The following is a 27,477-nucleotide window of genomic DNA, read 5'->3' as shown; positions in this document are numbered from 1 at the left end:
GTGCGTGGCAGGGGGAAGAGTGTGCGAGGGGAGGCAGGAAGAGGGTGTGCGTGGGAGGGGGAAGAGCGTGCGAGGGGAGGCAGGAAGAGGGTGTGCGCGCGATGTTTGATAAGTTACGGTGTGGGGTGGTGGAAATGAGTGAGGGAGGATGGTGGTGGAAATGGGGGTGTGGTGTAAGATGGACAGTGACGAGTGGGCGAAAGAGCGTGCGAGGGGGAAGAACGAGCGTGCAAGAAGGAAAGGGGAATAGCCTGCGTGAAAGGGGGGCAGAAAGAGGGTGCGTGCAAAGGGGGAGGAAGAGTCTGTCTGATGGGGGGAGGGGAAGAGGTGTGTGCGTGGTTGGGAAGAGGGTGTGTGCGAGGGGAAGAGTGCGTGCGAGGTGGTGGAAGAGCAAGGGTGCGTGCAAGGGGGGATGAAGAGCGAGCCTGCGTGCGATGGAAGGGGGAAAGAGCTTGTGTGCGAGGGTAGGCAGGAGGAGGGTGCGTGCAAAGGGGAAGGAAGAGCGTGTGTGTGAGGGGAGGCAGGCAGGTGGTGCGTGAGAGGGAGGCTGAGCGTGCATACGAGGGGAAAGTGTGTGCAAGGGGAGGCTGGAACAGGGTGCATGCAAGGGGGGGATGAGCGTGCACGCGAGGGGGGGGAAGAGGGTGTGTGTGATGGGAGGATAAGAATGTGCGTTCCAAGGGAGGGGGGAAGAGCATGCGTGCGAAGTTTGGGGAAAAGAGCATGCGAGGGTAGGCAGGAGGGTGCGTGCAAAGAGGAAGGAAGAGCAAGTGTGCGTGCGAGGGGCAGAGAAGAGCATGCGTGCGGGGAGGAAGAGCGTGCGAGGGGGGAGGAAGAAACAAGCCTGTGTCCGATGGGGAAAGAGCGTGCAAGGGGAGGGGGAAAGAGGTTGCGTGCCAGGGTAGGCAGGAGGAGGGTGCGTGAAAAGGGGAAGGAAGAGCAAGTGTGCGAGGGGAGGCTGGAACAGGGTGCGTGCTAGGGGGGATAAGCGTGCACGCAAAGTGGGTGCGTGCTAGGGGGGATAAGCGAGCAAGCGAAGAGGGTGCGTGTGAGGAGAGAGGGGAGAAGAGCCTGTGTGTGATGGGGGAAAAAGAATGTGCGTTCCAGGGGAGGAGGGAAGAGCATGCAGGCGAAGGTTGGGGGGAAGATCCTGCATGGGAGGGGAGGGAGGAAGGAAGAGCCTGCGTGGGAGGAAGGAAGATCCTGCGTGGGAGGGAGGAAGGACGAGCCTGCGTGGGAGGGAGGGAGGAAGGAAGAGCCTGCGTGGGAGGGAGGAAGAGCCTGCCTGGGAAGGAGAAAGGAAGGAAGAGCCTGCGTGGGAGGGAGGGAGGAAGGAAGAGCCTGCGTGGGAGGGAGGAAGGAAGGAAGAGCCTGCGTGGGAGGGAGGAAGGAAGGAAGAGCCTGCGTGGGAGGGAGGGAGGAAGGAAGAGCCTGGGAGGGAGGAGGAAGGAAGAGCCTACGTGGGAGGGAGGGAGGAAGGAAGAGCCTACGTGGGAGGGAGGGAGGGAGGAAGGAAGAGCCTACGTGGGAGGGAGGGAGGGAGGAAGGAAGAGCCTACGTGGGAGGGAGGGAGGAAGGAAGAGCCTGCGTGGGAGGGAGGAAGGAAGAGCCTGCGTGGGAGGGAGGAAGGAAGAGCCTGCGTGGGAGGGAGGAAGGAAGAGCCTGCGTGGGAGGGAGGAAGGAAGAGCCTGGGAGGGAGGAAGGAAGAGCCTGGGAGGGAGGAAGGAAGAGCCTGGGAGGGAGGAAGGAAGAGCCTGGGAGGGAGGAAGGAAGAGCCTGCGTGGGAGGGAGGAAGGAAGAGCCTGCGTGGGAGGGAGGAAGGAAGAGCCTGCGTGGGAGGGAGGAAGGAAGAGCCTGCGTGGGAGGGAGGAAGGAAGAGCCTGCGTGGGAGGGAGGAAGGAAGAGCCTGCGTGGGAGGGAGGAAGGAAGAGCCTGCGTGGGAGGAAGGAAGAGCCTGCGTGGGAGGAAGAAAGAGCCTGCGTGGGAGGGAGGTAGAGCCTTCGTGGGAGGGAGGGAGGAAGAGCCTGCGTGGGAGGGAGGGAGGAAGAGCCTGCGTGGGAGGAAGGAAGGAAGAGCCTGCGCGGGAGGGAGGGAGGAAGAGCCTGCGTGGGAGGGAGGGAGGAAGAGCCTGCGTGGGAGGGAGGGAGGAAGAGCCTGCGTGGGAGGGAGGGAGGAAGAGCCTGCGTGGGAGGGAGGAAGGAAGAGCCTGCGTGGGAGGGAGGAAGGAAGAGCCTGCGTGGGAGGGAGGAAGGAAGAGCCTGCGTGGGAGGGAGGAAGGAAGAGCCTGCGTGGGAGGGAGGAAGGAAGAGCCTGCGTGGGAGGGAGGAAGGAAGAGCCTGCGTGGGAGGGAGGAAGGAAGAGCCTGCTTGGGAGGGAGGAAGGAAGAGCCTGCGTGGGAGGGATGGAGGAAGGAAGAGCCTGCTTGGGAGGGAGGAAGAGCCTGCGTGGGAGGGATGGAGGAAGGAACGTGGGAGGGAGGGAGGAAGAGCGTGGGAGGGAGGGAGGGAGGAAGAGCGTGGGAGGAAGGAAGAGCTTGCGTGGGAGGAAGGAAGAACCTGCGTGGGAGGAAGGAAGAACCTGCGTGGGAGGAAGGAAGAGCCTGCGTGGGAGGAAGGAAGAGCCTGCGTGGGAGGGAGGAAGGAAGGAAGAGCCTGGGAGGGAGGAAGGAAGGAAGAGCCTGGGAGGGAGGAAGGAAGGAAGAGCCTGCGCGGGAGGGAGGAAGGAAGAGCCTGCGTGGGAGGGAGGAAGGAAGAGCCTGCGTGGGAGGGAGGAAGGAAGAGCCTGCGTGGGAGGGTGGGAGGGAGGAAGAGCCTGCGTGGGAGGGAGGGAGTAAGAGCCTGTGTGGGAGGGAGGGAGGAAGGAAGAGCCTGCGAGGGAGGGAGGAAGGAAGGAAGAGCCTGCGTGGGAGTGAGGGAGGAAGAGCCTGCGTGGGAGGGAGGAAGGAAGAGCCTGCGTGGGAGGCAGGAAGGAAGAGCCTGCGTGGGAGGCAGGAAGGAAGAGCCTGCGTGGGAGGCAGGAAGGAAGAGCCTGCGTGGGAGGAAGGAAGAGCCTGCGTGGGAGGGAGGAGGGACGAGCCTGTGTGGGAGGGAGGAGGGAAGAGCCTGCGTGGGAGGGAGGAGGGAAGAGCCTGCGTGGGAGGGAGGAGGGAAGAGCCTGCGTGGGAGGGAGGAGGGAAGAGCCTGCGAGGGAGGGAGGAGGGAAGAGCCTGCGAGGGAGGGAGGAGGGAAGAGCCTGCGAGGGAGGGAGGAGGGAAGAGCCTGCGAGGGAGGGAGGAGGGAAGAGCCTGCGAGGGAGGGAGGAGGGAAGAGCCTGCGTGGGAGGGAGGAAGGAAGAGCCGGCGAGGGAGGGAGGAAGGAAGAGCCTGCGTGGGAGGGAGGAAGGAAGAGCCTGCGTGGGAGGGAGGAAGGAAGAGCCTGCGTGGGAGGGAGGGAGGAAGGATGAGCCTGCGTGGGAGGGAGGGAGGAAGGAAGAGCCTGCGTGGGAGGGAGGGAGGAAGGAAGAGCCTGCGTGGGAGGGAGGGAGGAAGGAAGAGCCTGCGTGGGAGGGAGGGAGGAAGGAAGAGCCTGCGTGGGAGGGAGGGAGGAAGGAAGAGCCTGCGTGGGAGGGAGGGAAGAAGGAAGAGCCTGCGTGGGAGGGAGGGAGGAAGGAAGAGCCTGCGTGGGAGGGAGGGAGGAAGGAAGAGCCTGCGTGGGAGGGAGGGAGGAAGGAAGAGCCTGCGTGGGAGGGAGGGAAGAAGGAAGAGCCTGCGTGGGAGGGAGGGAAGAAGGAAGAGCCTGCGTGGGAGGGAGGGAAGAAGGAAGAGCCTGCGTGGGAGGGAGGGAGGAAGAGCCTGCGTGGGAGGAAGGAAGAGCCTGCGTGGGAGGGAGGGAGGAAGGAAGAGCCTGCGTGGGAGGGAGGGAGGAAGGAAGAGCCTGCGTGGGAGGGAGGGAAGAAGGAAGAGCCTGCGTGGGAGGGAGGGAGGAAGAGCCTGCGTGGGAGGAAGGAAGAGCCTGCGTGGGAGGGAGGGAGGAAGGAAGAGCCTGCGTGGGAGGGAGGGAGGAGGGAAGAGCCTCCGTGAGTGGGAAGGAGGAAGAGCGCGCGTGGGTGGGAGGGAGGAAGAGCGCGCGTGGGTGGGAGGGAGGAAGAGCGTGCGTGGGTGGGAGGGAGGAAGAGCGCGCGTGGGAGGGAGGAAGGAAGAGCCTGGGTGGGAGGAAGGAAGAGCCTGGGTGGGAGGAAGGAAGAGCCTGGGTGGGAGGAAGGAAGAGCCTGCGTGGGAGGGAGGGAGGAAGGAAGAGCGTGCGTGGGAGGGAGGAAGGAAGTAAGAGCCTGCGTGGGAGGGAGGGAGGAAGAGCCTGCGTGGGAGGGAGGAAGAGCCTGCGTGGGAGGGAGGGAGGAAGAGCCTGCGTGGGAGGGAGGAAGGAAGAGCCTGCGTGGGAGGAAGGAAGAGCGTGCGTGGGAGGAAGGAAGAGCCTGCGTGGGAGGAAGGAAGAGCCTGCGTGGGAGGAAGGGAGAGCCTGCGTGGGAGGAAGGAAGAGCCTGCGCGGGAGGGAGGAAGGAAGGAAGAGCCTGCGCGGGAGGGAGGAAGGAAGGAAGAGCCTGCGTGGGAGGAAGGAAGAGCCTGCGTGGGAGGAAGGAAGAGCCTGCGTGGGAGGGAGGAGGGACGAGCCTGCGTGGGAGGGAGGAGGGACGAGCCTGCGTGGGAGGGAGGAGGGACGAGCCTGCGTGGGAGGGAGGAGGGAAGAGCCTGCGAGGGAGGGAGGGAGGAGGGAAGAGCCTGCGAGGGCGGGAGGAGGGAAGAGCCTGCGAGGGCGGGAGGAGGGAAGAGCCTGCGAGGGCGGGAGGAGGGAAGAGCCTGCGAGGGAGGGAGGAGGGAAGAGCCTGCGAGGGAGGGAGGAGGGAAGAGCCTGCGAGGGAGGGAGGAGGGAAGAGCCTGCGAGGGAGGGAGGAGGGAAGAGCCTGCGAGGGACGGAGGAGGGAAGCGCCTGCGAGGGAGGGAGGAAGGAAGAGCCGGCGAGGGAGGAAGGAAGAGCCGGCAAGGGAGGGAGGAAGGAAGAGCCTGCGTGGGAGGGAGGAAGGAAGAGCCTGCGTGGGAGGGAGGGAGGAAGGAAGAGCCTGCGTGGGAGGGAGGGAAGAAGGAAGAGCCTGCGTGGGAGGGAGGGAGGAAGAGCCTGCGTGGCAGGAAGGAAGAGCCTGCGTGGGAGGGAGGGAGGAAGGAAGAGCCTGCGTGGGAGGGAGGGAGGAGGGAAGAGCCTGCGTGAGTGGGAGGGAGGAAGAGCGCGCGTGGGTGGGAGGGAGGAAGAGCGCGCGTGGGTGGGAGGAAGGAAGAGCCTGGGTGGGAGGAAGGAAGAGCCTGGGTGGGAGGAAGGAAGAGCCTGCGTGGGAGGGAGGAAGGAAGAGCGTGCGTGGGAGGGAGGAAGGAAGAGCCTTCGTGGGAGGGAGGGAGGAAGTAAGAGCCTGCGTGGGAGGGAGGGAGGAAGAGCCTGCGTGGGAGGGAGGAAGAGCCTGCGTGGGAGGGAGGGAGGAAGAGCCTGCGTGGGAGGGAGGAAGAGCGAGGGAGAGAGGAAGGAGGAGCCTGCGTGGGAGTAAGGAGGAGCCTGCGAGGGAGGGAGGGAGGGAGGAAGGAAGAGCGTGCGTGGGAGGGAGGAAGAGCGTGCGTGGGAGGGAGGAAGAGCGTGCGTGGGAGGGAGGAAGAGAGTGCGTGGGAGGGAGGAAGAGCCTGCTTGGGAGGGAGGAAGGAAGAGCCTGCGTGAGAGGGTGGGAGGAAGGAAGAGCCTGCGTGGGAGGGAGGAAGGAAGAGCCTGCGTGGGAGGGAGGAAGGAAGAGCCTGCGTGGGAGGGAGGAAGGAAGAGCCTGCTTGGGAGGGAGGAAGGAAGAGCCTGCGTGGGAGGGATGGAGGAAGGAAGAGCCTGCTTGGGAGGGAGGAAGAGCCTGCGTGGGAGGGATGGAGGAAGGAAGAGCGTGGGAGGGAGGGAGGAAGAGCGTGGGAGGGAGGGAGGGAGGAAGAGCGTGGGAGGAAGGAAGAGCTTGCGTGGGAGGAAGGAAGAACCTGCGTGGGAGGAAGGAAGAACCTGCGTGGGAGGAAGGAAGAGCCTGCGTGGGAGGAAGGAAGAGCCTGCGTGGGAGGGAGGAAGGAAGGAAGAGCCTGGGAGGGAGGAAGGAAGGAAGAGCCTGGGAGGGAGGAAGGAAGGAAGAGCCTGCGCGGGAGGGAGGAAGGAAGAGCCTGCGTGGGAGGGAGGAAGGAAGAGCCTGCGTGGGAGGGAGGAAGGAAGAGCCTGCGTGGGAGGGTGGGAGGGAGGAAGAGCCTGCGTGGGAGGGAGGGAGTAAGAGCCTGTGTGGGAGGGAGGGAGGAAGGAAGAGCCTGCGAGGGAGGGAGGAAGGAAGGAAGAGCCTGCGTGGGAGTGAGGGAGGAAGAGCCTGCGTGGGAGGGAGGAAGGAAGAGCCTGCGTGGGAGGCAGGAAGGAAGAGCCTGCGTGGGAGGCAGGAAGGAAGAGCCTGCGTGGGAGGCAGGAAGGAAGAGCCTGCGTGGGAGGAAGGAAGAGCCTGCGTGGGAGGGAGGAGGGACGAGCCTGTGTGGGAGGGAGGAGGGAAGAGCCTGCGTGGGAGGGAGGAGGGAAGAGCCTGCGTGGGAGGGAGGAGGGAAGAGCCTGCGTGGGAGGGAGGAGGGAAGAGCCTGCGAGGGAGGGAGGAGGGAAGAGCCTGCGAGGGAGGGAGGAGGGAAGAGCCTGCGAGGGAGGGAGGAGGGAAGAGCCTGCGAGGGAGGGAGGAGGGAAGAGCCTGCGAGGGAGGGAGGAGGGAAGAGCCTGCGTGGGAGGGAGGAAGGAAGAGCCGGCGAGGGAGGGAGGAAGGAAGAGCCTGCGTGGGAGGGAGGAAGGAAGAGCCTGCGTGGGAGGGAGGAAGGAAGAGCCTGCGTGGGAGGGAGGGAGGAAGGATGAGCCTGCGTGGGAGGGAGGGAGGAAGGAAGAGCCTGCGTGGGAGGGAGGGAGGAAGGAAGAGCCTGCGTGGGAGGGAGGGAGGAAGGAAGAGCCTGCGTGGGAGGGAGGGAGGAAGGAAGAGCCTGCGTGGGAGGGAGGGAGGAAGGAAGAGCCTGCGTGGGAGGGAGGGAAGAAGGAAGAGCCTGCGTGGGAGGGAGGGAGGAAGGAAGAGCCTGCGTGGGAGGGAGGGAGGAAGGAAGAGCCTGCGTGGGAGGGAGGGAGGAAGGAAGAGCCTGCGTGGGAGGGAGGGAAGAAGGAAGAGCCTGCGTGGGAGGGAGGGAAGAAGGAAGAGCCTGCGTGGGAGGGAGGGAAGAAGGAAGAGCCTGCGTGGGAGGGAGGGAGGAAGAGCCTGCGTGGGAGGAAGGAAGAGCCTGCGTGGGAGGGAGGGAGGAAGGAAGAGCCTGCGTGGGAGGGAGGGAGGAAGGAAGAGCCTGCGTGGGAGGGAGGGAAGAAGGAAGAGCCTGCGTGGGAGGGAGGGAGGAAGAGCCTGCGTGGGAGGAAGGAAGAGCCTGCGTGGGAGGGAGGGAGGAAGGAAGAGCCTGCGTGGGAGGGAGGGAGGAGGGAAGAGCCTCCGTGAGTGGGAAGGAGGAAGAGCGCGCGTGGGTGGGAGGGAGGAAGAGCGCGCGTGGGTGGGAGGGAGGAAGAGCGTGCGTGGGTGGGAGGGAGGAAGAGCGCGCGTGGGAGGGAGGAAGGAAGAGCCTGGGTGGGAGGAAGGAAGAGCCTGGGTGGGAGGAAGGAAGAGCCTGGGTGGGAGGAAGGAAGAGCCTGCGTGGGAGGGAGGGAGGAAGGAAGAGCGTGCGTGGGAGGGAGGAAGGAAGTAAGAGCCTGCGTGGGAGGGAGGGAGGAAGAGCCTGCGTGGGAGGGAGGAAGAGCCTGCGTGGGAGGGAGGGAGGAAGAGCCTGCGTGGGAGGGAGGAAGGAAGAGCCTGCGTGGGAGGAAGGAAGAGCGTGCGTGGGAGGAAGGAAGAGCCTGCGTGGGAGGAAGGAAGAGCCTGCGTGGGAGGAAGGGAGAGCCTGCGTGGGAGGAAGGAAGAGCCTGCGCGGGAGGGAGGAAGGAAGGAAGAGCCTGCGCGGGAGGGAGGAAGGAAGGAAGAGCCTGCGTGGGAGGAAGGAAGAGCCTGCGTGGGAGGAAGGAAGAGCCTGCGTGGGAGGGAGGAGGGACGAGCCTGCGTGGGAGGGAGGAGGGACGAGCCTGCGTGGGAGGGAGGAGGGACGAGCCTGCGTGGGAGGGAGGAGGGAAGAGCCTGCGAGGGAGGGAGGGAGGAGGGAAGAGCCTGCGAGGGCGGGAGGAGGGAAGAGCCTGCGAGGGCGGGAGGAGGGAAGAGCCTGCGAGGGCGGGAGGAGGGAAGAGCCTGCGAGGGAGGGAGGAGGGAAGAGCCTGCGAGGGAGGGAGGAGGGAAGAGCCTGCGAGGGAGGGAGGAGGGAAGAGCCTGCGAGGGAGGGAGGAGGGAAGAGCCTGCGAGGGACGGAGGAGGGAAGCGCCTGCGAGGGAGGGAGGAAGGAAGAGCCGGCGAGGGAGGAAGGAAGAGCCGGCAAGGGAGGGAGGAAGGAAGAGCCTGCGTGGGAGGGAGGAAGGAAGAGCCTGCGTGGGAGGGAGGGAGGAAGGAAGAGCCTGCGTGGGAGGGAGGGAAGAAGGAAGAGCCTGCGTGGGAGGGAGGGAGGAAGAGCCTGCGTGGCAGGAAGGAAGAGCCTGCGTGGGAGGGAGGGAGGAAGGAAGAGCCTGCGTGGGAGGGAGGGAGGAGGGAAGAGCCTGCGTGAGTGGGAGGGAGGAAGAGCGCGCGTGGGTGGGAGGGAGGAAGAGCGCGCGTGGGTGGGAGGAAGGAAGAGCCTGGGTGGGAGGAAGGAAGAGCCTGGGTGGGAGGAAGGAAGAGCCTGCGTGGGAGGGAGGAAGGAAGAGCGTGCGTGGGAGGGAGGAAGGAAGAGCCTTCGTGGGAGGGAGGGAGGAAGTAAGAGCCTGCGTGGGAGGGAGGGAGGAAGAGCCTGCGTGGGAGGGAGGAAGAGCCTGCGTGGGAGGGAGGGAGGAAGAGCCTGCGTGGGAGGGAGGAAGAGCGAGGGAGAGAGGAAGGAGGAGCCTGCGTGGGAGTAAGGAGGAGCCTGCGAGGGAGGGAGGGAGGGAGGAAGGAAGAGCGTGCGTGGGAGGGAGGAAGAGCGTGCGTGGGAGGGAGGAAGAGCGTGCGTGGGAGGGAGGAAGAGAGTGCGTGGGAGGGAGGAAGAGCCTGCTTGGGAGGGAGGAAGGAAGAGCCTGCGTGAGAGGGTGGGAGGAAGGAAGAGCCTGCGTGGGAGGGAGGGAGGAAGGAAGAGTCTGCGTGGGAGGGAGGAAGGAAGAGCCTGCGTGGGAGGGAGGGAGGAAGGAAGAGCCTGCGTGGGAGGGAGGGAGGGAGGAAGGAAGAGTCTGCGTGGGAGGGAGGAAGGAAGAGCCTGCGTGGGAGGGAGGGAGGAAGGAAGAGCCTTCGTGGGAGGGAGGGAGGAAGGAAGAGCCTGCGTGGGAGGAAGGAAGAGCCTGCGTGGGAGGAAGGAAGAGCCTGCGTGGGAGGAAGGAAGAGCCTGCGTGGGAGGAAGGAAGAGCCTGCGTGGGAGGAAGGAAGAGCCTGCGTGGGAGGAAGGAAGAGCCTGCGTGGGAGGGAGGAGGAGCCTGCGTGGGAGGGAGGAGGAGCCTGCGTGGGAGGGAGGGAGGAAGGAAGGGCCTGCGTGGGAGGGAGGAAGGAAGAGCCTGCGTGGGAGAGAGGGAGGAAGGAAGAGCCTGCGTGGGAGGGAGGGAGGAAGGAAGAGCCTGCGTGGGAGGGAGGGAGGAAGGAAGAGCCTTCGTGGGAGGGAGGGAGGAAGGAAGAGCCTGCGTGGGAGGGAGGAAGAGCCTGCGTGGGAGGGAGGAAGAGCCTGCGTGGGAGGGAGGAAGAGCCTGCTTGGGAGGGAGGAGGAGCCTGCTTGGGAGGGAGGAGGAGCCTGCGTGGGAGGGAGGAGGAGCCTGCGTGGGAGGGAGGAGGAGCCTGCGTGGGAGGGAGGAGGAGCCTGCGTGGGAGGGAGGAGGAGCCTGCGAGGGAGGGAGGAAGGAGGAGCCTGCGAGGGAGGGAGGAAGGAGGAGCCTGCGAGGGAGGGAGGAAGGAAGAGCCTGCGAGGGAGGGAGGAAGAGCCTGCTTGGGGGGTGGAGGGAGGAAGAGCCTGCATGGAGGGGGGAGGGAGGAAGAGCTTGTGTGGGGGAGGAGGGAGGAAGAGCCTGCTTTGGGGTGGGAGGGAGGAGGAGCCTGCGTGGGAGGGAGGAGGAGCCTGCGTGGGAGGGAGGAGGAGCCTGCGTGGGAGGGAGGAGGAGCCTGCGTGGGAGGGAGGAGGAGCCTGCGTGGGAGGGAGGAGGAGCCTGCGTGGGAGGGAGGAGGAGCCTGCGTGGGAGGGAGGAGGAGCCTGCGTGGGAGGGAGGAGGAGCCTGGGAGGGAGGAAGGAAGAGCCTGCGAGGGAGGGAGGGAGGAAGGAAGAGCCTGCGTGGAAGGGAGGAAGACTGCGTGGGAGGGAGGAAGACTCTGCGTGGAAGGGAGGGAGGAGGAGCTTGCGTGGGAGGGAGGAGGAGCTTGTGTGGGAGGGAGGAGGAGCCTGTGTGGGAGGGAGGAGGAGCCTGCGTGGGAGGGAGGAAGGAGGAGCCTGCGAGGGAGGGAGGAAGGAGGAGCCTGCGAGGGAGGGAGGAAGGAGGAGCCTGCGAGGGAGGGAGGAAGGAGGAGCCTGTGAGGGAGGAAGGAAGGAGGAGCCTGTGAGGGAGGGAGGAAGGAAGAGCCTGCGAGGGAGGGAGGAAGAGCCTGCTTGGGGGGTGGAGGGAGGAAGAGCCTGCGTGGAGGGGGAGGAAGAGCTTGTGTGGGGGAGGAGGGAGGAAGAGCCTGCGTGGGGGGGTAGAAGAGCCTGCTTGGGTGGGGAGGGAGGAAGAGCCTGCGTGGGAGGGAGGAGGAGCCTGCGTGGGAGGGAGGAGGAGCCTGCGTGGGAGGGAGAAGGAGCCTGCGTGGGAGGGAGGAGGAGCCTGCGTGGGAGGGAGGAGGAGCCTGCGTGGGAGGGAGGAGGAGCCTGCGTGGGAGGGAGGAGGAGCCTGCGAGGGAGGGAGGAAGGAGCCTGCGAGGGAGGGAGGAAGGAGGAGCCTGCGAAAGGAGGAGCCTGCGAGGGAGAGAGGAAGGAAGAGCCTGCGAGGGAGGGAGGAAGGAAGAGCCTGCGAGGGAGGGAGGAAGGCTCTGCGTGGGAGGGAGGAAGAGCCTGCGTGAAGGAGGAAGACTCTGCGTGGGAGGGAGGAAGAGCCTGCGTGGAGGGAGGAGGAGGAGCCTGCGTGGAGGGAGGAGGAGCCTGCGTGGGAGGAAGGAGGAGCCTGCGTGGGAGGGAGGAAGGAGGAGCCTGCGTGGGAGGGAGGAAGGAGGAGCCTGCGAGGGAGTGAGGAAGGAGGAGCCTGCGAGGGAGGGAGGAAGGAAGAGCCTGCGAGGGAGGGAGGGAGGAAGGAAGAGCCTGCGAGGGAGGGAGGAAGGAAGAGCCTGCGAGGGAGGGAGGGAGGAGGAAGAGCCTGCGAGGGAGAGAGGAAGGAAGAGTCTGCGAGGGAGGGAGGAAGGAAGAGCCTGTGTGGGAGGGAGGGAGGGAGGAAGGAAGAGCCTGCGTGGTAGGGAGGGAGGAAGGAAGATCCTGCGTGGAGGGGGGATGGAGGAAGAGCTTGCATGGGGGAGGAGGAGCCTGCTTGAGGGGGGGAGGAGGAAGAGCCTGCTTGGGGGGGAGGGAGGAAGAGCCTGCGTGGCGGGGGTGGAGGAGGAAGAGCCTGCGTGCGAGGGGGGGAAAGAGCCTGTGTGCGAGGGGATGGGGGGAGAAGCATGCGAGGGGGGGGGAGAAGCATGCGAGGGGAGAGGGAGAAGCGTGGAAGGGGGAGAAAGCGTGCGAGGGGAAGGGGGAGAAGCGTGCGAGGGGAAGAGGGAGAAGCGTGCGAGGGGAAGAGGGAGAAGCGTGCGAGGGGTGGAAGAGTGCAAGGGGAAGGGGAGAAGCGTGCGAGGTGAAGAAGGAGAAGCGTGCGAGGGGAAGGGAAGAAAGCGTGCGAGGGGAAGGGGGAGAAGCGTGCAGGGGGAGAAGCGTGCAAGGGGAGAAAGTGTGCGAGGGGAAGTGGGAGAAGCGTGCAAGGGGAGGGGAAGAAGCTTGTGAGGGAGAAGTGAGAAGCGTGTCTGCGAGGGGAGGGGTGAGAAGCGTGTGTGGGGAGGGGGAGAAGCGTGCGAGCGAGGGGGAAAGCGTGCGATTGAAGGGGTGAGAAGTGCGGTGGAGGGGAAGGGGGAGAAGCGAGGAGAAGAGGGAGAAGCATGCGAGGGAGTGCTTGGTGCGAGGGGAGGGGGAGAAGCGTGCTTGTTGCGAGGGGAGGGGGAGAAGCGTTGGCGCGAGGAGAGAAGCGTGCGAGGGGAGGGGGAGGTGTTAGCGAGGGAAGGGGGGAGTAGAATGTGTGCAAGGGAGGGGGGAGAAGTTAGCGAGGGGAGGGGTAGAAGTGGGCAATCGTGCCGAGGGGTAGAAGCGTGCGAGCGAGGGGTTGAGAAGCATGCGTGAGAGGAGAAGCGTGCAAGGGGAGGTTGTGAGAAGTGTGCATGTGAGGGGGAGAAGCATGCAGATGGGTTGAGAAGCAAGCGTGTGAGAGAAGTGTGTGAGGGGAGGGAGAGACGTGTGCGAGTGGAGGGTGGAGAAGCAAGCGATGGGGAAAAAGCGGGGGATAAGCGAGCGGGGAGGGGAGAAGCGAGCGGGGGGAGGGGGAGAAGCGTGTGAGCGAGGGAGGGGGAAAGCGAGGGAGGGAGGGGTAGAAGCGGGGGAGGGATAGAGCGAGCGAGGGGAGGGGTAGAAGCGTGTGAGCGAGTGAGGGGGGAAAGCGAGGGAGGGGAGGGGTAGAAGCGGGGGAGGGGTAGAAGCGGTGGAGGGATAGAGCGTGCGAGCGAGGGGAGGGGTTAGAAGCGTGCGAGCGAGGGGAGGGGTTAGAAGCGTGCGAGGGGAGGGTTAGAAGCGTGCGTGCGAGGGGAGGGTTAGAAGCGTGCGTGCGGAGGGGTTAGAAGCGTGCGTGCGAGGGGAGGGGTTAGAAGCGTGCGTGCGAGGGGAGGGGTTAGAAGCGTGCGTGCGAGGGGAGGGGTTTGAAGCGTGCGTGTGAGGGGAGGGGTTAGAAGCGTGCGTGCAAGATGAGCGGGAGAAGCGTGCGAGGGGAGCAGGAGAAGTGTGCATGTGAGGGGAGGGGGAGAAGCGTTGGAAGGGAGATACAGAAGCGTGGGGAAGAAGCGTGCGAGGGGAAGGGGGAGAAGCGTGCGAGGGGAAGGGGGAGAAGCGTGCGAGGGGATGGGGGAGACGCGTGCGAGGGGAAGGGGGAGACGCGTGCGAGGGGAAGGGGGAGACGCGTGCCAGGGGAAGGGGGAGACGCGTGCGAGGGGAAGGAGGAGACGCGTGCCAGGGGAAGGGGCAGAAGCGTGCAAGGGGAGAGGGTGAAGCGTTTGTGGGAGAGGTAAGAAGTGTGCAAGGGGGGGGAGAAGGGGGCGGGGAGTGGGGGGAGAAGGGGGTGGGGAGTGGGGGGAGGGGGAGAAGCGTGTGAGGTGATGGGGGGAGAAGCGGGGAAGGGGGAGAAAGCGTGCGAGGAGAAGGTGGAGAAAGCGTGCGAGGGGAAGTGGGGAAGCGTGCGAGGGGAGGGGGGAGAAGAGCGAGTGCGAGGGGATGGGTGAGAAGCGTGCAAGGGGAGGGAAGGGATGAGAAGCGTGCGTGCGAGGGGAAAGGTGAGAAGAGTGCAAGGGTAGGGGAAGAAGCGTGTGTGGGGAGGGGGAGAAGCGGGCGAGCGAGGGGGTGGGAAAGAGTGCGATTGTAGGGGTGAGAAGTGCGGGGGAGGGGAAGGGGGAGAAGCATGCGAGGGCGTGCTTGGTGCGAGGGGAGGGGGAGAAGCGTGCTTGTTGCGAGGGGAGGGGGAGAAGCGTTGGCGCGAGGGGAAAGCGTGCGAGGGGAGGGGGAGGTGTTAGCGCGGGAAGGGGGGAGTAGAGTGTGTGCAAGGGGAGGGGGGAGAAGTTAGCAAGGGGAGAGGTAGAACGGGAAAGCGTGCGGAGGGGTAGAAGCGTGCGAGCGAGGGGTTGAGAAGCATGCGTGAAAGGAGAAGCGTGCAAGGGGAGGGGGTGAGAAGTGTGTGTGTGTGTGAGGAGGAGAAGCGTGTGAGGGGAGGGGGAGACGTGTGCGAGTGGAGGGGGGAGAAGCGAGCGGGGGGAGGGGGAGAAGCGAGCGGGGGAGGTGTGAGCTTGGGGAGGGGTAGAAGCGGGGGAGGGGTAGAGCAGGGGAGGGGTTAGAAGCGTGCGTGCGAGGGGTTAGAAGCGTGCGTGCGAGGGGTTAGAAGCGTGCGTGCGAGGGGAGGGGTTAGAAGCGTGCATGCGAGGGGAGGGGTTAGAAGCGTGCGTGCGAGGGGAGTGGGAGAAGCGTGCGTGCGAAGGGGAGGGGGAGAAGCGTGGGAGGGGAGATACAGAAGCGTGGGGGAGACGCGTGCGAGGGGAAGGGGGAGTCGCGTGCGAGGGGAAGGGGCAGAAGCGTGCCAAGGGAAGGGGCAGAAACGTGCGAGGGGAGGGGGAGAAACGTGCGAGGGGTGGGGGAGAAGTGTGCATGCGGGGAGAAACGTGTGGGGTGGGGGAGAAGTGTGCATGCGAGGGGGAAGGGTGCGAGGGGTGGGGGAGAAGCGTGCGTGCGAGGGGAAGCGTGCGAGGGGTGGGGGAGAAGCGTGCGTGCGGGGGGGAGAAGCGTGCGTGCGGGGGGGAGATGCGAGGGGAGGGGAAGAAGCGTGCGTGCAGAAGGGTTGAAAAGCATGCGTGCGAAGGGAGGGAGAGGTGTGAGGGGAGGGGGAAGCGTGCAAGGGGAGGTGGCGAAGCGTGCGAGGGTTGTAGAAGCTAGGGGGAGAAGCGTGCGAGAGGAGGGGGAGGTGTGTGCGAGGGGAGAAGCGTGCGAGGGTTGGAGGAGAAGCAAGGGAGAGAAGCGTGGGAGGGGGAGAAGCGTGCGAACGAGGGGCAGAAGCGTTCGTGCAAGGGGAGGGGGAGAAGAGTACGAGGGGAGAACCGTGAGGGGAGGGGAAGGGAGAGAATCGTGCAGAGGGGGAGAAGCGTGCGAGGGGAGAAGCGTGCGAGGGGAGACTCGTGGGAGGGGGATGAAAAGTGTGCATGTGAGGGGAGGGGGGAGAAGCAAGCGAGGAGGGGGAGCTGTTGGGGAGGGGTAGAAGCGTGTGAGCGAGGAGAAGGGTAGAAGCTTGCGAGTGAGGGGTTGAGTAGCGTGCGAGGGGAGGGGTTTGAGAAGTGGGAGGGGGTGAGAAGTGTGCGTGCAAGGTGAGGGGGAGAAGCGTGGGGGAGAAGCGTGCAAGGTGAGGGGGAGAAGCGTGCGTGCAAAGGGGTTGAGAAGCGTGCGAGGGGAGGGGGAGACGGGGAGGGGGAGAAGCGTGTGTGCGAGGGGTGGGGGAGAAGCGTGCGGAGGGGAAGCGTGCGGAAGGGAAGCGTGCGAGGGGTGGGGGAGAAGCGTGCGAGGGGTGGGGGAGAAGCGTGCGTGTAAGGGGATGGGGAGAAGCGTGCGAGGGGAGGGGGAGAAGCGAGCGAGGGGAGGGGGAGAAGCGTGCGAGAGGTGGGGGGAAGCGTGCGTGTGAGGGGTGGGGGAGAAGAGTGCGAAGGGGGAGGGAGGTGTGAGGGGAGGGGGAGAAGCGTGCAAGGGGAGGGGGTTACACGTGTGAGGGTTGGAGAAGCGAGGGGGAGAAGCGTGCGAGGGGAAGGGGCAGAAGCGTGCACGGGGAGGGGGTGAAGCGTTTGTGGGAGAGGTAAGAAGTGTGCAAGGGGGGGGAGAAGGGGGCGGGGAGTGGGGGGAGAAGGGGGCGGGGAGTGGGGGGAGGGGGAGAAGCGTGTGAGGTGATGGGGGGAGAAGCGGGGAAGGGGGAGAAAGCGTGCGAGGAGAAGGTGGAGAAAGCGTGCGAGGGGAAGTGGGGAAGCGTGCGAGGGGAGGGGGGAGAAGAGCGAGTGCGAGGGGATGGGTGAGAAGCGTGCAAGGGGAGGGAAGGGATGAGAAGCGTGCGTGCGAGGGGAAAGGTGAGAAGAGTGCAAGGGTAGGGGAAGAAGCGTGTGTGGGGAGGGGGAGAAGCGGGCGAGCGAGGGGGTGGGAAAGAGTGCGATTGTAGGGGTGAGAAGTGCGGGGGAGGGGAAGGGGGAGAAGCATGCGAGGGCGTGCTTGGTGCGAGGGGAGGGGGAGAAGCGTGCTTGTTGCGAGGGGAGGGGGAGAAGCGTTGGCGCGAGGGGAAAGCGTGCGAGGGGAGGGGGAGGTGTTAGCGCGGGAAGGGGGGAGTAGAGTGTGTGCAAGGGGAGGGGGGAGAAGTTAGCAAGGGGAGAGGTAGAACGGGAAAGCGTGCGGAGGGGTAGAAGCGTGCGAGCGAGGGGTTGAGAAGCATGCGTGAAAGGAGAAGCGTGCAAGGGGAGGGGGTGAGAAGTGTGTGTGTGTGTGAGGAGGAGAAGCGTGTGAGGGGTGGGGGAGAAACGTGCGAGGGGTGGGGGAGAAGTGTGCATGCGGGGAGAAACGTGTGGGGTGGGGGAGAAGTGTGCATGCGAGGGGGAAGGGTGCGAGGGGTGGGGGAGAAGCGTGCGTGCGAGGGGAAGCGTGCGAGGGGTGGGGGAGAAGCGTGCGTGCGGGGGGGAGAAGCGTGCGTGCGGGGGGGAGATGCGAGGGGAGGGGAAGAAGCGTGCGTGCAGAAGGGTTGAAAAGGGGTGGGGGAGAAGTGTGCATGCGGGGAGAAACGTGTGGGGTGGGGGAGAAGTGTGCATGCGAGGGGGAAGGGTGCGAGGGGTGGGGGAGAAGCGTGCGTGCGAGGGGAAGCGTGCGAGGGGTGGGGGAGAAGCGTGCGTGCGGGGGGGAGAAGCGTGCGTGCGGGGGGGAGATGCGAGGGGAGGGGAAGAAGCGTGCGTGCAGAAGGGTTGAAAAGCATGCGTGCGAAGGGAGGGAGAGGTGTGAGGGGAGGGGGAAGCGTGCAAGGGGAGGTGGCGAAGCGTGCGAGGGTTGTAGAAGCTAGGGGGAGAAGCGTGCGAGAGGAGGGGGAGGTGTGTGCGAGGGGAGAAGCGTGCGAGGGTTGGAGGAGAAGCAAGGGAGAGAAGCGTGGGAGGGGGAGAAGCGTGCGAACGAGGGGCAGAAGCGTTCGTGCAAGGGGAGGGGGAGAAGAGTACGAGGGGAGAACCGTGCGAGGGGAGACTCGTGGGAGGGGGATGAAAAGTGTGCATGTGAGGGGAGGGGGGAGAAGCAAGCGAGGAGGGGGAGCTGTTGGGGAGGGGTAGAAGCGTGTGAGCGAGGAGAAGGGTAGAAGCTTGCGAGTGAGGGGTTGAGTAGCGTGCGAGGGGAGGGGTTTGAGAAGTGGGAGGGGGTGAGAAGTGTGCATGCAAGGTGAGGGGGAGAAGCGTGGGGGAGAAGCGTGCAAGGTGAGGGGGAGAAGCGTGCGTGCAAAGGGGTTGAGAAGCGTGCGAGGGGAGGGGGAGACGGGGAGGGGGAGAAGCGTGTGTGCGAGGGGTGGGGGAGAAGCGTGCGGAGGGGAAGCGTGCGGAAGGGAAGCGTGCGAGGGGTGGGGGAGAAGCGTGCGAGGGGTGGGGGAGAAGCGTGCGTGTAAGGGGATGGGGAGAAGCGTGCGAGGGGAGGGGGAGAAGCGAGCGAGGGGAGGGGGAGAAGCGTGCGAGAGGTGGGGGGAAGCGTGCGTGTGAGGGGTGGGGGAGAAGAGTGCGAAGGGGGAGGGAGGTGTGAGGGGAGGGGGAGAAGCGTGCAAGGGGAGGGGGTTACACGTGTGAGGGTTGGAGAAGCGAGGGGGAGAAGCGTGCGAGGGGAAGGGGCAGAAGCGTGCACGGGGAGTGGGTGAAGCGTTTGTGGGAGAGGTAAGAAGTGTGCAAGGGGGGAGAGAAGGGGGCGGGGAGTGGGGGGAGAAGGGGGCGGGGAGTGGGGGGAGGGGGAGAAGCGTGTGAGGTGATGGGGGGAGAAGCGGGGAAGGGGGAGAAAGCGTGCGAGGAGAAGGTGGAGAAAGCGTGCGAGGGGAAGTGGGGAAGCGTGCGAGGGGAGGGGGGAGAAGAGCGAGTGCGAGGGGATGGGTGAGAAGCGTGCAAGGGGAGGGAAGGGGTGAGAAGCGTGCGTGCGAGGGGAAAGGTGAGAAGAGTGCAAGGGTAGGGGAAGAAGCGTGTGTGGGGAGGGGGAGAAGCGGGCGAGCGAGGGGGTGGGAAAGAGTGCGATTGTAGGGGTGAGAAGTGCGGGGGAGGGGAAGGGGGAGAAGCATGCGAGGGCGTGCTTGGTGCGAGGGGAGGGGGAGAAGCGTGCTTGTTGCGAGGGGAGGGGGAGAAGCGTTGGCGCGAGGGGAAAGCGTGCGAGAGGAGGGGGAGGTGTTAGCGCGGGAAGGGGGGAGTAGAGTGTGTGCAAGGGGAGGGGGGAGAAGTTAGCAAGGGGAGGGGTAGAACGGGAAAGCGTGCGGAGGAGTAGAAGCGTGCGAGCGAGGGGTTGAGAAGCATGCGTGAAAGGAGAAGCGTGCAAGGGGAGGGGGTGAGAAGTGTGTGTGAGGAGGAGAAGCGTGTGAGGGGAGGGGGAGACGTGTGCGAGTGGAGGGGGGAGAAGCGAGCGGGGGGAGGGGGAGAAGCGTGTGTGCGAGGGGTGGGGGAGAAGCGTGCGGAGGGGAAGCGTGCGGAAGGGAAGCGTGCGAGGGGTGGGGGAGAAGCGTGCGTGCAAGGGGATGGGGAGAAGCGTGCGAAGCGTGCGAGGGGAGGGGGAGAAGCGAGCGAGGGGAGGGGGAGAAGCGTGCGAGGGGTGGGGGGAAGCGTGCGTGTGAGGGGTGGGGAGAAGAGTGCGAAGGGGGAGGGAGGTGTGAGGGGAGGGGGAGAAGCGTGCAAGGGGAGGGGGTTACACGTGTGAGGGTTGGAGAAGCGAGGGGGAGAAGCGTGCGAGGGGAAGGGGGAGAAGAGCGCAAGGGGAGAATCGTGAGGGGAGGAGAGGGGAAGGGGGAGAATCGTGCGGAGGGGGAGAAGCAATGCGTGCGAGGGGAGAACCGTGCGAGGGGAGACGCGTGCGAGAGGAGGGGGATAAGTGTGCGTGCTGGGGCAGGGAGAGAAACGTGCATGGGGAGGGGGAGAAGCATGCGAGGGGAGGGGGAAGGAGAGTGCTAGGGGATGGGGAGGAGTGTTTTAGGGGGGAGTAGCTTGCGAGGGGAGGAGCGTGCAAGGGAAGGGGTGAAGAGATTGCATGCGAAGGGAGGGGGAAGAGAGTGTGTCCAAGGGGGATAGTGCGTGGTAGGGGAAAAGAGCGTGTGTTCAAGGAGAGGTGGGAAGAGCGTGCGTGCAACAGGAGGAGCATGCGAGGGGAGGGGCAGGAGGGTCGAGGAGCGTGCGAGGGAAGGGTGGAAGAGATTGCGTGCGAGTGAAGGGGGAAGAGATTGCGTGCGAAGGGAGGGGGAAGAGTGCGTGGGAGGGGAAATAAGCATGGGAGGGGGAAAGAGCATGGGAGGGGGAGAAACGTTCTTGCAAGGGGAAATGGGAGAATCGAGAAGCGTTCGTGGGAGGGGGACAAGCGTGCGTGGGAGGGGGGACAAGCGTGCGTGGGGAGGGGGGACAAGAGTGCGTGGGGAGGGGGGACAAGAGTGCGTGGGGAGGGGGGACAAGCGTGCGTGCGAGGGGAGGGTGATGTGTGGGCGAGGGGAGGGGGAGAAGCGTGCGTGCGAGAGTGGGGACAAGCATGCGAGGGGAGGGGGAGAAGCGTGCGAGGGGATTAGCGTATGTGTGAGGGAGGGGAGAAGCGTGCGAGGGGATAAGCGCATGTGTGAGGGGAGGGGGGGAGAAGCGTGCGAGGGGATAAGCGTGTGTGTGAGGGGAGGGGGGGAGAAGTGTGCGAGGAGATAAGCGTATGTGTGAGGGGAGGGGGGGGAGAAGCGTGCAAGGGGATAAGCGTATGTGTGAGGGGATGGGGGGGAGAAGCGTGCGAGGGGATAAGCGTACGTGCGAGGGGGAAAAGCGTGTGAGGGGATAAGCGTGCGTGCGAGGAGGGGAAAGAAGCGTGCGTGCGAGGGGAGAAGCGTGCTTGCGGAGGTGGGGAGAAGCGTGGGGGGCGGGGAGATGCGTGCGAGGGGAGGGGGAGAAACGTATGTGCGAGGGGAGAAGTGTGCGTGCGAGGGGAGACGAGAGAAACGTGCGTGCGAGGGGAGGGTGGGAGAAGCGGGTGGGGTGAGGGGGGAGGGGTATGTGTGTGTGTGTGTGTGTGTACTAGTCCTGGGAAAGTTGTGTATGTTCATCAGCCTTCACTTATCTCCTATTCTGTCTGTTGCCCACTCGGCTTCCTTCCATTTAGTCTGTACAACCCTAAGGCCGCGCTTATAGTGCTGGCGACGCGACCAATGACGTCACCCGTCGCCACTGGCGAAAGTTGTAATTTGATTTTTAGCGACGTCACTGGCGACGAGGCCAGTGAAGTCACTAAAATGTGCGTGACGCGCAATTTGATTGGTTTATAGAGTCACATGGGGCGACTGTCTAAAAAAACAAATTTTCCCGTCTTCAAATTTTTTGGTCGCTCCGTCGCTGTCGCGCTTACTATAAGCGCTTGCGTCGGAGTCACTGTATTTGAGTCGGAGCGACGTCGCGTCGTCAGGCACTATATGCCGCGCAGCCTGATTACCGTACATAAGCGCAAATGGCTGGATTAAGTTTTTTTTTATTTGTGAACCAGTATTATCATTTTTGAGATTAATATTGGCAAATAAATTATTTTGAGGATGATTTTTTTCTTTTTTTTTACAAAAATCCTGAAGAAAAGTGACTTTCTTGTAATCACCAGTAGCCTAGGAAGATAAAGCCTTTACTGCTGCGGTCTTTGGGGGTAAGGAAGCGACAGACAGAGGCCCCAGGCATTCCTTCTGTGAGACTTTCTTGAGCTCTTAGGCTGCGTCCATAGTGCAGGATACGGCGCCAGCTACGTAGCTTGTGCCGAAACAAACACTAGGACACCTGTGCATATGTGCATAGTGCGCGTGCCCCTGCGCTAACAGGGAGACTGCTGCTTCGCGATATAAACAAGTGTGTATTTCGCGTGCTACGCTGGGTTACGAAGGAGCACGGAAGCTAGCGCGTTCTACTATAGAACGCAGCCTTAGCTGGAGGAGAAGTGGTGTATGAGACACTACTGGTGGGGTGGAGATTGAGTGGCAATGAATAAAAACAAATGCTTGTATGGAATGGGTTGAGCCAATTCCTTCGTTATACAGGGAGTCTAGACATGATACAGTAATAACTATAGGGAATGGCCTTCCACTTCCGCACTTGTGTAACAGCACCACAGTTCTCAAAGAAATGAAATTCAGTTGTGTTCTGCAGCTTTCTTCTTTAATAAGTTAGTAATTTATTATTGGCAGCTCGCTCCCTTATAGCTTCATTAAATATCATAAATGGACATAAACACGTAATAGAAAAACGCTTATGACTTTGTTATATAACAAACATAAACACTGTTAATACGCTTACTCCTGTATAGTTTTGTGGGGGGTTACGTAGCATAAATAAAATAATTTGAATAACTTGTTGGTGTTTATCTATCCAAGTTTCAGAGTTCAATTAACACACACTTTCCCAGCACGCTCAAACCCCAACACCCACCACTATATATATATATATATATATATATATATATATATATATATATATATATATATATATATTTTGACAAATCAACAAAAAAATCTACTCGCCACACAAAAAAATCTACTCGCCACTTAGTACCAAACGTGTGCTGCTTGGGCCAATATTTACTCGCCCGGGGGTTCAATCCACTCACCCGGGGCGAGCAAATGTATAGGTTTGTCGAACACTGTATATGTATATATATATATATATATATATCACAACAAAACAGAAAATTAAGGAGCGCCTATTATTACAACCTGCCTAACTGTGAGCAAGTTAGCTACTGTGTTGAGACAACCTATGGGGTGGCCAGAGGGGGTATAAATATTAAATGGATCCTATGTTATAGGGGTGACACAGTTTAAGTGAAATTAACTTTAATAAAAACTACTATAAAAAATGTAAAAATAAAAATATTATTATTAAAAAATACATAAAAATTATTGAAAAAACACCAAAACCTTAAAAAACATAGAGTCCAGTTCCAATAAAGTGCATCCAGGTAATGGCAGCCCGTTGGAAAGGGATCACAACTCCCTTGTAGATACCTATGAAAGAAAAAGAGAAAAAAAACAGGCGCACACCTAGTGCATTAAAGTAAAACAAACAATTTATGGAACATTAAAAAAGACAAATGCCCACTCACAAGTCAAACGGTAAAATAAAGCAGTTATGAGATTGGCTCTCATATGCCAGCAGTAGCGTCCGGATCAGCAATGGAGACCTGTCCTACACGTGTGGCTCAGTCTCCTTCACCGGAAGTGACGTCCTCCCGGTCGTGTGCCCCGCAAAAGGAAATCCCTCCGGGAACCACAGGAACCACAGCCTGTGCCCTAGCTTGCTTGCGTCTGGCTGCTGCACTACCAGGAGTGGGAAGGATGTGTCCGCATGTGTCCGCTTTTGTTGTCTGGCTCACCGCTCTCACACTGCAATCCAAGTAGTACGTGATAGCTGTATTCAGTGGGAAAGTGCCTCCTCCGTCTTAGCCACGCCCAACGCGTTTCGTCATCAAAGATGACTTCTTCAGGGTATCCCCCTGAATAAGTCATCTTTAGGGTATCCCCCTGAATAAGTCATCTTTGATGACGAAACGCGTTGGGCGTGGCTAAGACGGAGGAGGCACTTTCCCACTGAATACAGCTATCACGGACTACTTGTATTGCAGTGTGAGAGCGGTGAGCCAGACAACAAAAGCGGACACATCCTTCCCACTCCTGGTAGTGCAGCAGCCAGACGCAAGCAAGCTAGGGCACAGGCTGTGGTTCCTGTGGTTCCCGGAGGGATTTCCTTTTGCGGGGCACACGACCGGGAGGACGTCACTTCCGGTGAAGGAGACTGAGCCACACGTGTAGGACAGGTCTCCATTGCTGATCCGGACGCTACTGCTGGCATATGAGAGCCAATCTCATAACTGCTTTATTTTACCGTTTGACTTGTGAGTGGGCATTTGTCTTTTTTAATGTTCCATAAATTGTTTGTTTTACTTTAATGCACTAGGTGTGCGCCTGTTTTTTTCTCTTTTTCTTTCATAGATATATATATATATATATATATATATATATATATATATATATATATATATATATATATATATATATATATATATATATATATATATATATATATATATGCAAATATAACTGTATGCTCATCTGCATGTCTTAGGCAGGTCTGCAGCCCCGCCTTTCCCCATTATCACCCAGCATACAGCTCTTCCACTGCAGCAAGGGATTCTGGGAAATGACATGCAAATGAGCACACAGTGTCACTTTTTGCCTCAATAACCATTTTTAACATGGTTCCCTATAGGCTTAAGCTTGCTGCATGGTCACAGCTTTGAGCACAGCCATGGTTAAGGTGCATACCCAGAAAACCACCCACAGACAGCTGTTTCGACCTTGATGGGTCTCATCAGTGTGGGGTTGATTTTACTGGGAATGCACCTTATGTATATATATGTATGTCAAAAGGAGTGCTACTGAGCGTGACAAATGTATATAGCAAAAGACAGGGCAGCCCAATGCTAGTGTTTGGACCTGCAAATTTGTTTATGCCTTGATGTTGACATTTAGGCTTATGACGCTTTGGGGTTTAACTAAATAACCAAGAAAATATTATTATTGAAGTATTTAACTTTATACTCATTACCATATATGTTTTGTCAATTGGATGTAGCATTGGGCTCCCCTGTCTTTTGAAGTTTCAGAGTTGATCCTGAGTATATGGATCCTGGCCATTGAACAGAGTTTGTACCCTCCTAAATTGTAATCTATTAAATTACAGAAAATGTCCTGGAGAATTTAATGCATTCTTTCAAGTAAACTTAAAATCAAAAAACTTATAATAAAGGTGTTGATAAGAACGTTTATTTTTCAGGCCAGTACCACTTACAGTATGTTACTTTAGTCTTTAGACACGACACAGCATTGCACATGAGGAGTTTCTTGCTGTGCAATATTTACACACACCAGCTAGGGATTCTATCGTCCCATCGCATGGAGAGTATTGCTTGAGGACCTCTGTGAGTTTTGACATACTGCATGCACTAAGCCACAAACTGCAACAATGGTTTCCCCAAGATCAAACAGAACAAAATATTTGCAAGGTTTTCATTAGTCGAATTGTGTGCTCTCGACATGCCGTGCTGCTTATTATATGTGGCCTTAATTGTGTCTCTTTTGTGTGGTCCAATGTGTAGAATGAAGAAAATGACAGATGTTGATGTCATTAAGAAGGAAGCATCATAAAAGACAATTACAGTATGTGCGTATCAATTCCAACCTGTTGAAGACCTAATATTAAAGGTGCATTGTTACTTGCCGTGTGTGTGTGTGTGTGTGTGTGTATATATTTATTTTTATTTTTTATCTTTTTCTTTGTTTAAAGATTGTCGTGTCCTATTTCTACGAATGATGGAAGTAAACCTTTTGATTTGCTTATTTATTTGTCTGAGTTTATCAAGCCTGAAATCTAAGTTAATTAAATGTCATAACTGATTATAATTTTCATTTGTTGTAGGTGGACCCTTGGCCACTCTGACTTTTGCTTATCAGGATGCACTTTCCGAAAAGAGCAATGATAACTGTGGTGTATCACCATGGAGAAGTCTTTGAATTCATCAGACGTGTTGCCTTCTAAATCATCTCAGGTCACGAGTAGAAAGGAGACAGAATCTGCCAATGAACTGGAGTCCAGCAAAACCCAAAGCGAGAAAAGGGTTGGATTTGTGTTGGTGCATGCAGGTAAAATGGCACAGGTATCGAGGTATTAATTAGAAACATTAAGACCATATTGTACACAGGCAGGATTACTAGTGACTGAAATGAATTTGATTTCAATGCTTTACAACTTATATCTACTGAGTTTCATAGCTACATTACATAATGCTCCTTTTTTATGTAGTGCATTTTAGAATTACAAGTATCTTTATCTGGAAATGTTCCTTGTTTTTTTTTTATTTCAACTGGTACTCCGAGAGCTGGATCCACAAGGCTCCGTAGAAAGTGATAGAACGACTATTTTAGTAGAGAATCCATTGACTTCTATATCGCTCTGAACACACTTTGTTCCACCACCGAAAAAGCCCTTTTCCTTTCTGTCAACCCGACGGCACTATGAATTATATACTCCTTCTCTTTAGGTAGGACAGAAAAAAGCTTGCTACATAGGGCATCTCCCCCTTTACCTGTGGAGTGTTTGCTTTCTGGTCCTACCTGGTGGTACAAAGTCACCAAGATTAGAATTTAACATTTTTTTTAATGATACGCTCTAAAGCTGGGCTATTTGGGAAGAAGGTTGGATCAAAGACACCCTTTTCTGGGCACAAAAGTGTCAGAAAGTGGCCTGCTCGCAGGTAATGTTGGTTCCCCGATGCAAGGCGGCAAAGGCACTTACGTATGTATGGGCTGGTATAGTAATGTTTAGCCAGCGTCCCCAGGAGGCCCCGCGGCACCACAGAGATGCCTCAAGTGCTGCAGCCAGCTGTTGGGACGAGGAAGGGGAATCAGACATAGAGTCCCACGTAGGTGAAGTCGTCCGAAGTCCCACTGCAGTACTCTGACGTTAGCGTTGGGTGTAGCATGCCATGCAGGGGCCGGGTGGTGTCGGACAAAAGCACCATTGGGAAGAACGATGGCGGCTGACGTCACATACCACGCTGTCGGTGGACATTTTAGAAAGACGGCTCAGACAGGCAAACAAACGATGTGAGAGGAAACAGATTGCTGGGAATACGAGTGTACAGAAGCAGCTATTAGATGGCTTAACCCCTTACGGGCTGTGGCAAGTACTGGAAGGTGAATGATACAAGGGAAACCTTCTGAAATCAGACTGGTAGAGGTGGGGGGTGGGTGGTTGTTTTTTTTTAGGGAGGTAGGCCAAATGTACCCATCCAGAGGATTACGAAGCTTGTGATAGCCGAGTAGCAAATCTATCCAGAAGATCGGCCATTCCCCCAAATGATGGCTCAAGTTTCTGAAATCCAATGGATGATGAGAGAGAGGACTGTGCATTGACAAGAGTTTGACAGCAGGGGCACTGTGCAAGCCACGTGCCGCCCCAGACCTGCATTACCAGGTCACTAAGAACATGGATAACACAGGTAGAAGTCGTTTAATGACAAAACGAATGGTCCCTTTATCAAGAAGTTTTCCAACAAATAACTCGCAGTTGGGGGCCACCATGGATTGATCTGATGGCAAGGAGGGAGAATGCAAAAGCTGTAAAATATGCAAACAAGGAGAGGTGGTCGCACTCGTAGCGTTCAAAGAATCCTCAGACCATTTTATTTGTATTCAAAAACATTTCGGGGTACAAAATTAACCCTTCAGGTATTAATTGTACTCCGAAATTTTGTAAAATGGTCTGAGGATCATTTGAACACTAAAAGTGCGACTACCTCTCCTTGTATGCATATTTTGAATATTCTACAGTACATCACGGCTCTTCAGCTCGGTTGGTGGGACAGATCCACATCTTTGTCCATCTGCTGCCACTAATTTCAAGACTGTTGGTTGAGCCACAATGTAAGAAAGGGGGGTTAACCCTCAAGTCCAGTGTTCAAGAGCTGCAGGCAGCGTTTTTTCTGATTTGGCTCCTTTGAAAAACTAGCTGAAGTCGCCTTCTACATTTGTCGACAATGTAGAAAGTAGAATTTTTCCAGCTTAAATATTTCTAAATGCATATGACATTTAAACAAAAGTATCCAGGGCAATCCATTTTTGTCTTTTGATACATTTTTCTTCTTTTAGGTGCAGGTTATCACTCTGAATCAAAAGCCAAGGAGTACAAACTGGTCTGTAAACGGGCCTGTAAAAAGGTACGGCTTGTGTGTCTCTCTCGATGTCTAGATAGAGCGTTTTTCTGCCAGCATTGCTATGAATGTCAAAAACTATTACACATTAGGGGAGAGCAATTACTGTAGGATTTTAAACCACATTCAGCTACTTCAAGAAATGTTGGTCTTTTTTTTTTAATGTCTAATAGCATATTAGTCTAAATCGCCATGCAAAGCACAGAATAAATATTAATAAAGCATCATAGATGAAGAACTGACGGCTAAATTTGTCAATTTTGCACACGAATTTAAATTAAAAAAGCTCTAATATGGCAGGCATAAGTTTATAGTGCTCGTTTGGATATCATTACCCAGAGTCCCTTGCTGCAGTTGAAGCATTTTATGCTAAAAGATAATGGTGAAAAGCTGGGTTGAACACCTATCTGAGATGTGAATGTGCGCACAAGTGATATTTTTATTTGCTGTACACAGTATGTTGGAGTAATTCCCCCTCCCCCCCCCCCCCCACACACACTTTTGATTCCACCATAACTTATTTCTGGTGTGGTTGAAACCTATCCCAGCTTCATATTGCAAAGCCAGTATAACCAGCCTCACACTGATGA

At 59.3% G+C, this 27,477-nt stretch overlaps 1 protein-coding gene across 4 annotated transcripts in view; it reads left to right on the top strand.

Moving 5' to 3' along the window:
* Positions 1 to 27,477, top strand: part of TASP1 (taspase 1) — a 243,041-nt gene that overhangs the window by 3,740 nt on the left and 211,824 nt on the right. For 3 of the 4 annotated variants that reach the window (XM_075596056.1, XM_075596053.1, XM_075596057.1), the window contains exons 2-4: positions 24,275 to 24,339; positions 24,595 to 24,818; positions 26,826 to 26,893. In XM_075596056.1, coding sequence (XP_075452171.1) covers positions 24,674 to 24,818; positions 26,826 to 26,893 — 213 coding nt within the window. In that variant the 5' untranslated portion in view covers positions 24,275 to 24,339; positions 24,595 to 24,673. Of the gene's footprint in view, positions 1 to 24,274; positions 24,381 to 24,594; positions 24,819 to 26,825; positions 26,894 to 27,477 lie in introns of all 4 variants that reach the window. The other variant, XM_075596055.1, reaches the window with a different exon arrangement.

Source organism: Ascaphus truei, chromosome 4 (assembly GCF_040206685.1).
Source record: "Ascaphus truei isolate aAscTru1 chromosome 4, aAscTru1.hap1, whole genome shotgun sequence".
NCBI classification, from domain to species: Eukaryota; Metazoa; Chordata; class Amphibia; order Anura; family Ascaphidae; genus Ascaphus; species Ascaphus truei.
This window is presented reverse-complemented; position numbering and strand designations above follow the sequence as displayed.